At 36.6% G+C, this 10,938-nt stretch overlaps 1 protein-coding gene and 1 pseudogene across 1 annotated transcript; both read right to left on the reverse strand.

Moving 5' to 3' along the window:
• On the reverse strand, nucleotides 1-933 carry LOC121451739 (olfactory receptor 8B3-like). Its single transcript, XM_041657477.1, has one exon. The coding sequence runs from the start codon at nucleotides 931-933 to the stop codon at nucleotides 1-3; it is 933 nt and encodes a 310-aa protein (XP_041513411.1).
• A 5,657-nt stretch (nucleotides 934-6,590) lies between these two features.
• LOC121451817 lies at nucleotides 6,591-7,534 on the reverse strand (annotated as a pseudogene).
• Nucleotides 7,535-10,938: the final 3,404 nt, after the last annotated feature.

A 10,938-nucleotide genomic window follows, 5' to 3' on the forward strand; every position in this document is an offset into this window, starting at 1 on the left:
TCAAATGTTCCTACTGCTTAGGGTCTTCCTAAGGGCATCTTTAATATCTTTGTTCCTAAAGCTGTAGATTAATGGATTCATCATCGGAACAACATGGGTGTAAAAGACAGAAGAGATTTTTCCTTCATTCAATGATCCAGATGAGGAGGGTTTGAAATATGAAAGTGCACATGAACCAAAGAAGAGAAAAACAGCAATAATGTGGGCACTACAGGTGCTGAAGGCTTTGGATCTTCCCTCAGAGGAGGTGATGCGCAAGATACTGGAGAGGATGGAAGCATAGGAGAAAAAGATAGTTGAAGTAGGAACAACAAGGTTGATGCCTGCAACAACAAATATTACAACCTCGTTGACATATGTGCTCGTGCAGGAGAGCTGGAGCAAAGGAGGAATATCACAGAAGTAGTGGTTGATGGTGTTGGCATCACAGAAGGTCAGTCTCAGCATGCATGCAGTGTGAGCCACAGCACTAGAAAATGAGATAAAGTAGGAACCAAACATCAGGCTCAAACATAGTTTAGGAGACATGACACTATTATACAACAATGGATTGCAGATGGCCATGTAGCGATCATAGGCCATTGAAGTCAATACATAACACTCAGAAACAACAAAGAAGCAAAAGAAATAGACTTGGGACATACATTCAATATAAGAAATGGAATTTTTCATTAATATAAAGTTCATCAGCATTTGGGGAGTAAACACAGAACAATAGCAAATGTCTACAAAGGACAAGTTAAAGAGAAAAAAATACATAGGCGTGTGGAGGTGCGAGTTCAGCACAGTCAGAATTATCAAACACAAATTTCCCAATGCAGTGACCAGATACATTGCTAGGAACAGAAAGAACAAGGGCATTTGGAGTTCAGGCTTTTCTGTTATTCCTACGAGAATGAATTCAGTCACCAAAGAGACATTTACTGCATCCATTCTTCCTGAAGACAATCTGTGAACAGGAAATAGAGCTGCCTTAGAGGATGATCCATACTCAGTCATGGATCCTTCCCCCTTATGAGTTGTATGTTGGAATGTTTCTTCTAGTGCAGACTAATCATATAGAATCACCTTCTGCAGCCACAATAAAATAATTCAAGTCAGAAATCCACTGGTACCAATTTTAGTAATATTGAAAAATGAGAAGACTATACTAAGACAGGTTCAACCTTTTCCCATCTCCTGTTTTCTTTGATTACAACATTAAAATTGATAGCATATGCCTGGACAGTACAGTGCTGGCTGCTGTTACAGATTTACCTTTGCTGGGACACGAATGAAAAACATGTGTGTAATTTAAAATTAAAAGAACAAGGACAGGACAGAGAGAATGTGTGGCCCGTTCTCCTGTCAAAAAGTCACTAATCTGGAAGACTTAAATTGTACCATGTAGAACTGCTATGGAGATGCTCCAACTAACTGGCAGTAAATGCCTCTTAACACTATTTGATTCTCCTTCATTCTTTTCTGCTGGTTTCACCCGTGTCTCATTTGGCACAGGAAAAGGGAGATACTTGCTGAAGCCCATCAAATAAAGAGTATGGAGTCAGAAAGTAGAGGAGGTGTAGAGGATTTATGAGGAATTGAGTGACAGAAAACTATAATCAGAATATATTATATGAAACATCTATTTTCACCAAAATAAAAATTAAAACAAATATTCAATAAAGAGAGGGGGTGTCTGTTACTATACCTTAAACTTAGAAACTTACGATTTTTTATTCCAAACCTCGGAGCTCTCTTACTTTCCCATTTATTTCAGTTCATGTGTATAAATAATTCATATTCAAAGGTTCCATATATTTCAATTTAAAGAATATATACACAGAGTTAATTTTCCTGGACCAATTTCTGAAATACAGAACATTATTTGTGATTAAGGCTTAGATGTTTTCTGGGAGCAGAGAAAAGGCACTTTAACCTCAGTATGTATGTGCTTATGAGAAGGGCAGAAGAATGTTCTGACTCTTCCTCAGAGGACATTTAAATCAAAGAAGGAGCTGAGGAAGCTGTATTACATTTTGGATCATTATTCTAATTTCCTAAGGGACCCAAAATTATACTTACCCTTTCCATTCACTCTAGAGAATGTGCATCCTCCCGTGTGGATAGAGAGATAGATTTTTGCCTCCCCAATTATCTTGAGATCTGTAGGGAAAGTCTGAGTTTGGAGTTTCTCTACTCTTGATACCTGCAGTTAAGAAATTGTCCCCAGGTCCTGCTCTGTGTCTGTAAGTTGTAGAGTATTGTACAAATCACTAACAGTGCTTTGCAACCAGAATCATCACAGACACTACTTTAAAAGTGTGTTCCTGAACAAAGACATTATGAGCAGACATGTTAACATGGGGGAAAGTCTTAATGAGACCTCAAGAAACGATGAAGGACTGAAGACAGCCCAAGAATACTGAGAGTGTTACAAATACTCTGTTTTATAGAAGAAACATTCATCAATTAACTATCAAGTATCAAATTGTAGCTGTGAACTCATATAAAGAAGTAACATTATATGGACAGAGAGATTGTATTTAATGTATTTAGCAACATGTGTAAATATATATAACACCAATTAAGGAAATATAAACTCTAAATTTTAGGGAGAGCATAGTGGTGTGCACTGGAAGGGCTGGGTTCAGGAAAAGCAAAGCAGAAATTTTATGTAATTATATTTTAATTTTAAAAGATAAAAATATTAAATAAGAACTCACAGAGATGCACCTGGCTCTGCCTCCCGAGTGCTTGGATTAAAGGCCTGCGCCACCAATTCCCCGGCTGAGTTCCCTTTCTTTACTCCAAGTATTACCCTATTCACTAACTACCTCTCTCAAAAGTACTTAAGTTTGTGGCCTCTTTTAATTTTATTTTTATTGATATATATATATATATATATGCAAAAATATGAAAATCAATCCAGTCTCTGTAAAACAAACACCATATTTTCTTTCTTGTTTTTATTAGATTTTAGATACATACATCCAATTTTATACATAAATATGATATGAATGTAGGGGAACAAAGAATCTAATATGAGCAGGTAAGGAGGAAATATGATCTTTTTGTCACAAGTTTTTATATGAAAATCTTCTTATTTCACATAATAATATTTACTATATATACACAATGCCAATTTTGAAAATTAATAATATATACTGAGATCTCTCCTCTTCTCTGTTTTCCTTTTCTTAGGATTTCCTAGCATGTACAAGACATCACTTCAGTCCTTTTTTACATCTGTCTTCAGTTCCTTAGAAGAGCCTAAGAGGGTTCCTGGTGTACTCTGAATGCATTATGGAATAAAACCCTTAAATAACTGGAGTTTCAAACAGCAGATGTGATTAAAACAAAATTGATTTGTTTTCCTATTGTTGTCTTACTGAATTAAGAAGAAGTATTACAATCTGTGAGCAATAATTCAGAAAGGTGTCTGGGAAATGCCTGAAAATAATTTGGTTAAGCATTGTCATAGAATCTAAACAATTACAGACTCAGGACCTGGTATTGATTTTCTAAGGTAAAAAGAGAAAGTAATAATGACATTGAGTCCATATTTTTATCTTCTAAATAGGGTAAGTTTTATTAAAATCTATTCACAATAATAATTTAGTTTTTACTTAACGAATTTTTGAATTACTACTAATGTGCAAAATAGTATATATGTCATATAATTCTTGGTGCTTTGACCAAAAAATACATTGTTCAAATGACGCAATGATGAAGTTAATTCATGTGTGTCCTTTTTATGTTTGTGTTATGTGTGAAGATCAGTGTGTATATATAAGATAATAATTTAATGTAATTTTAAAGAAACATAAAATATAGTACTCTTACCTCATTTATCATTGCAGAACATTTGAAATCAATAACCAATTTCAGTTTCATAACTGAGCCTTCTTCAACTTGGCCAACCCTCAGCTGTGTTACTTTCTTTTGGGTTCTTCCAACCTGTGTCCTTCTTTCTCCTCATGTGAATGCAAGCATTGAACATTTCACATACAGGAAAGATTATTCAGGCTTTTCCCTCAAGTGTGGTACCTTTTCTGTTTGCACAGTATATTCTGCTTTAGACTGGTCCAAGAATTCACGTGGTACCTCTTTCTCTCTGTTTAATAAAGGCTTATGATTCAAGTGAAATTCAAAGAAGAATGTCTGAGAAGGGTGAACTGACATTATCCAAGAATCAGTAGATTTTTTTTAAAAAGGAAATAGGCTTTTATTACTTTTCTAAAGACAAAGCAATAACTTAGAATAACAGAATAATGTCAAACTTTCTGCCACGTGTCACCCTCAAATTTCCCCTTTATCTTTCCCCCATCTCAAGGATATTTTTTCTTAGGAACAATAAAAGTTCCATTTAAAAGTTCACAATAGTGCAGTAAGCAAGCATAGCAAATTCTGTGATGTCTTCTAGAAGCAGGGAACACTGCCTTTGAAGCAAATCTATACATGTACTGTGATTTTTTTTCCCCTCAGATATATTGAATAAGCTAATAAGTTGGCCCCAGGTGGTGGTGGCACACGCCTTTAATCCCAGCACTTGGGAGGCAGAGGCAGGTGGATCTCTGTGAGTTCAAGGCCAGCCTGGTCAACTAGAGCTAGTTCCAGGACAGGTCCAAAGCTACAGAGAAACCCTGCCTCGAGAAACTAAAAACTACTAATCAGTGTGGTGGTTTCTCAGGAAATTCGGGATCAACCTACCCCTGGACCCAGCAATACCACTCCTGGGAATATACCCAAGAGATGCCCTATCATATGACAAGAGCATTTGTTTAACTATGTTCATAGCAGCATTATTTGTAATAGCCAGAACCTGGAAACAACCTAGATGCCCTTCAATGGAAGAATGGATGAAGAAAGTGTGGAATGCTGCGGTAAAAAACAATGACTTCTCGAATTTTGCATGCAAATGAATGGAAATAGAAAACACTATCCTGAGTGAGGTAACCCAGACCCAAAAAGATGAATATGGGATGTACTCACTCATAATTGGTTTCTAGCCATAAATAAGGGACACGGAGCCTACAATTGGTGATCCTAAAAAAGCTAAGTAAGAAGGTGAACCAAGGAAAAACATATAGTTATCCTCTTGGCTATGGGAAGTAGACACAGTTGCCAGGGAGATAATTGAGAGCTTGGGGGTAGGGTGGGATGGGGGTAAGGGGAGATGGGGAGAGAAAAGGGAGAAGGGGAGGAAGGGGGGAACTTGGGGAAAAAGGAGGATTCGGATAAAGGAAGGTTGGATAGGGGAGCACGGAAGCATAATTCTTAGTTAAGGGAGCCACCTTAGGGTTGGCAAGAGACTTGAACCTAGAGTGGCTCCCAGGTGCCCAAGCCGAGGTCCCCAGTTAATTCCTTGGGCAGCTGGGGATAGGGAACCTGAAATGACCCTATCCTATAGCAATACTGACGAATATCTTGCATATCATCATAGAACCTTCATCTGGTGAGGGATGGAGATAGAGACAGAGATCCACACTGGAGCACTGGACTGAGCTCCCAAGGTCCTAATGAGGAGCAGAAGGAGGGAAAACATGTGCAAAGAAGTCGGGACCACGAGGGGTGCACCCACCCACTGAGACAGTGGAGCTGATCTATTGGGAGCTCACCAAGGCCAGCTGGACTGTGACTGAAAAGCATGGGATAAAACTGGACTCTCTGAACATGGCGAACAATGAGGGCTGATGAGACGCAAAGGACAATGGCAAGGGGTTTTGATCCTGCTTAATGTGCTGGCTTGGTGGGAGCCTAGCCAGGTTGGATGTTCACCTTCCTAGATATGGACGGAGGGGGGAGGACCTAGGACTTACCACAGGGCAGAAAACCCTGACTGCTCTTTGGACTGGAGAGGGAGGGGGAAAGGAGTGGGGGGAGGGGGAAAAGGGAGGGAGGAGGGGGAGAAGGGTGGGAGGAGGGGGAGGGAAATGGGAGTCTGGGAGGAGGTGGAAACTTGGTTTTTTTTTTTCTCCTTTTCTCAATAAAAAAAGAAAAGAAAAAATCAAGGGGCTTTTATTCTTTTTTTCAAAGTGAATGTTCTATTTTTTCTATTTTGGTGTTGCAAGATGACGTAACGGACATATAACAAGAGGTGTCTTGTCATGTAATTGAAGGCAAGCTGAAGACAAAGTAACCACTGTTCAGTACCTCCTATAGGATTCAGATAAAATAATAGATGTGATGTAATAAGTTTTAAAATGTTAGTGCTGGGAAGAATAATAAAGGCTCCAGTGGTTTGCTTCTCACACAGATTAGTACATCAAGCAAGGTACCATGTGCTATTTGAAAATGTCTATTTTTATTTCATAATGCAACATTTTTAACTGCTTTGAGTTGATGGGAATCACAAGTCTATAAGTTCTTAAGCAATTAGTATGTGTCTTATTCTAGTAGATCTATTCTAGATATAGAGAAAAACCATGCTGCTGCTGAAGTCTTCAGAAAAAGATGGAATGTTGGATTCCAGCAGGAGACACTGAGATTTTTCTGATGTGGATTTGACTCCAAACTAAAATTTCATGTTTGGAAGTTAATTAGATGAGGGTTAGAAAATAAAATTTATTGATTGTAGGTGCTCTGTTTTAGCTATTGCAAAAGTTTCTTTACACATGGAACTTCATTTTATGAAATAACTTAGATAGAGCAAGTTTTACATCCCTGTTCCTTAGGCTGTAGATCATAGGATTCAGCATGGGCACAACAGTTGTATAAAACATAGAAGACACTTTGCCTTTATCCTTGGATCTTAATGAGAAAGGTTGTAGGTACACAAATGCCAAGGAACCAAAGAAGACAGCAACAGCAGAGAAGTGGGAGCTGCAGGTGCTGAAGGCTTTGAATCTGCCCTCAGTGGATTTGATACGGAGGATGCTAACTATGATGAAAATGTAAGAACCCAGGATGGCCAAGGTTGGAACAAGAATGTTAAAAGCACTGAGATACAGGAGGAAAACCTCATTGATGAAAGTACTGGAGCAGGCAAGCTCCATCAATGGGAAAAGATCACAGAAATAATGGTTTATTGTATTAGCCTTACAGAAAACCACTCTTAGCATGCAGAAAGTATGGATAGATGCACCAATTATGCCCACGCCATAAACCCAACCTATCATCCAGGAACAGACTTGGTAAGACATAGTGACATTGTAGAGCAAGGGATTACAAATGGCAACATAGCGGTCATATGCCATGGCAGCTAACATGTGACACTCAGATATAACAAAAGCAAGGAAGAAATAGAGCTGAGACATACATTCCGGGTAGGAGATGACATTCTTCTTTGCCACAAAGTTCACCATCATTTTGGGAGTAATGACAGTGGAGTAACAGAGGTCAATGAAGGACAGACTGCTGAGGAAGAAGTACATGGGGGTGTGCAGGTTGGAGCTGAGCACGATAGGATGATCATCCCCAGGTTCCCCAGCACTGTGAGCAGGTAGATTCCAAGGAAGAGGAGGAACAGGGGCAGCTGCAGCTCTGGTTGGTCTGTTAACCAACAGAGGATGAACTCAGTCACTGTGGAGTCATTTCTTTCTGGCATTTCTCCCTGGATGTTCTATATAGGAAGTGAGGAAAAAGGTTATTTATCACATATGTGCTTGATATGTGACCCTCAATTCAAGGTTTCCATTCTGGTGTTTCCTGTTTTCAATAGCTCTTCATTTTTACTACCCATTAAAACTCTAACATGGACGTACAAATAGATGTTTAATGTATCTAAGTCTATCTATGATCCATGAACACCCAAAACACAGATATATCTAATTTAAGGGAATTTTCTAGCAATTCCTCATGTATATCTTATAAATATTGCTTTATCTTAAAACACTAACATATTCCATGAACTCTCAAATAATTCCTCTTGAAATCTTTCATCATAAGTTTATTAATGAAGCAATCATAACATATTTCTTTAATATTGTACTGTAAATTCTAATTACAAAAAGGAACTATAAAGAAGACTTTCTAGGAAAGTCTGACTACTTTCTGACTACAGAAAGACAGTAAGAAGTTCCTATAACTCTAAGCATGAAATGAGACTACTTTACATCTTAATAATGTAATATTTTGTATAAAAATTTTAATGAATACATAAAGAAATTTGAAAGTGCATTTAATGATCAGCAAGTGCTAGAACAAAAGATCCAAGAGAAACTCAATAACTATTAAATTCATTAGTAATTCAGTAAAAATTATAATTTGTATAAATGTACACTTTATAAAAAATATAATACATTGCACTTAGAATTGCAAAGTTCTATGAAAAGGAATTAAAGACACAAATAAAAGAAATACTTCCTTGCTTGTGAGTTAATAAACATCTTTGTTGCAGTGAATATATTTCCAAATCAATCTCTCAATCTCGTAACCTAGTGATATCTATAACTTTTTTTTTGTTTGTCTTGCACATGAATCATTGTACCCCATGAAGATTCTGAGTTAAGAAAATCAGAATCAGTTTGAAATGGGAGAATAAAAACTTGAGCTTACACCTCTTGAGTCTCACTACAGCCTTGTAATATTCTGCACGGTGTATTACTGCCATAGTAGAGATGTGCCAATTATTGGAATGAATTCAAAATCCCAGAAAGAAGCTTATATTTACAAACTTTTGGAATAAGGGTTTTATGATAAGTCAACATGGAAATGCTTTTTTATTACAAGGCATAGAATTATTAAACAGGTATTTGTTATTAATATATAGTGCTGTCTCATAAAACTCAATGAAGATAATTCGAAATGGGCCACTGGAAGTAAGTACAGCAGCTAAAGCATGGAGGAAAAATACAACCAAAATTTAACAAATTTGAAATGGTTAATCTTTCCTAGATAAGGTGCTAAAATCAAAGGCTGTCATATAGAATTAGTAAAGTTCAGAGATAAATATATAACTCAATAAAAAAGCATTACTAAATTTAACATTATACAATGTCTGAAAACATGGCATACAACATGGAGAGAGATTTTAAGAATATATCCAAGGAACAAATTCTGATAGTATATACAAAAACTAATGCAGTTTAACAAATAAAGGTCAAATAATGCAATTATGATGGTCAGAAGATGGGAACAGTCATTCTTGTATGGGAAATGCACATATAGACAGAAAGCATTGGAAACTGTACTTTAGCATTAACTATTAAGGAAATTCAAATCAAAGTTACAGTGAAATAATGTTTTACACATATCAGGACTATGGCAAAGAAAATTCTAAGTATCACCTCATATAAAAGAATTGGAATCCTCTTATATTTGGGAAATCTCAAGGATGTTTTAAAATAGTACACACTGCCAAATACTGTAAAATAAAAACTATGGAGTTATCATGAAGTCCAGAAACTTTTCTCAGGTGATATACCACAAGAATGGAAAACACTCATTCACACAAAACTTTGTACATGAGTGATTAAAGGAATTTAATCATATTTTCGTAAGGTTGAAATTTTCATAAAGTCTATAACCAATTTTCATTTTTAACCCTTCCCCAAATGTTTGTTCACTGATGAATTATCAGATAAGGTACACTTTTCCATGGAATGAAACACTATTTTGCAATAAAGAGACTTAAAATATTGAGTGGATCATATTCTCAAAGACCCTAAACCACTAAGTGAAATTAACTGAGAAAAGAAGGCAACAGATTGCTAAGAACCATTTCTAGAAAGTACAGTGAAGAGGCCAGTCATACTAAACAAAGTACATTAATGTCTTTAGGTATTATATGATGGGAAAGGAGGTACTAAGATGACTGCTCATAGTTACAGGGTTTTATTTAGAACAGAGATGAAAATGTTCTACAGGAGAAAAAATGATGGTTGGGTAGTTCAATGAATATATTGGAAACACTGAATTACATTGAAGAAAGCATAGTTTATAATACGCTACATTATAATATATATGTAATAAGTTTAAAACAAATGAGAGTACTGAAATAGAAAGATCCCACCACAGACTGCTTGATTCCCACCTGAGCAAGCCATTCCCATCTCTTATCTACCTGCCATGTACTGCTTTATTTATACCAAATACTCAGGGTTGTTTTTTTTTTTCAATATTGGAGCACTTCTCATTGCGCAGTCAACAGCAACTATTGTCTTCAATCATTTGTTAATACAATCATAGAGAGTGTTTATCTTCCTAAATAAAAAAATACAAAATAAAGAAAAGCACTTCCTGTCTTAGGAGGGAAGGATGGAAGGTAAACACATTATCTCTAACATTTCTTCTGTATCTACCCTCTGAGAAAACTCAGAAAACACAGTCAGCAACTAAGCACCAGGTCAGAAGAGGTTTCTAAACCTTGAACTTCCAAACCTCTCCGATCTTGAGCTAAATATAGTTCTTCTCAATATATAATCACTATAGATGTAATATTTTTCCATGCCATCATAAAGCATATTAAAACACATGCTTCTGAAGTCTGACTGTTTTCCCTGGCCAACTGACTTGTTTTCTCTGTTCATTGCCTCTAACAAGGAAGTGCCTGAAGACATTGGCTCTCATCATACAAGCTCTATTTTGTTTTAATATGTCTTGTAGACTTGATCCAAGTCATGGGTGCCTGGATGATCCTCTCTGACTAATTGCCCTCAAGTGTGACATGATCTTGTAAATTCTATTGCTTTCTTTTCTAACGGTACATTCATGTCTGGATGCCTTTGATCTTTGTGGACAATTCCAAACACTCTCTCCCTTGTATTAGTTTTCTTAGACTTCATTTATATCAGTGGGTCTCAACTTTCCTAATGCTACAGCACTCTAATACAGTTCCTCATGTTGTGGTGACCCCATTAAAAATTATTTTTATTAATACTTTATAACTGTAATTTTGCTACTATTATGAATCATAATGTAAATATTTTTAGAGAGAGAGTTTTGCCGAAGGGGTTGGGATCCTCAGGTTGAGCACCAGTGCTCTACATGATATCCCTCAGAGATAGGTGAGTCTCC

This window comes from Microtus oregoni, unplaced genomic scaffold, assembly GCF_018167655.1.
Source record: "Microtus oregoni isolate MIOR12 unplaced genomic scaffold, Mior012 000008F_ref0000371, whole genome shotgun sequence".
NCBI lineage: Eukaryota > Metazoa > Chordata > Mammalia > Rodentia > Cricetidae > Microtus > Microtus oregoni.

What these genes read in the sequence shown, in the direction of transcription:
- LOC121451739 (XM_041657477.1), bottom strand. Translation starts at nt 933, where the DNA reads ATGGATGCAGTAAATGTCTCTTTGGTGACTGAATTCATTCTCGTAGGA.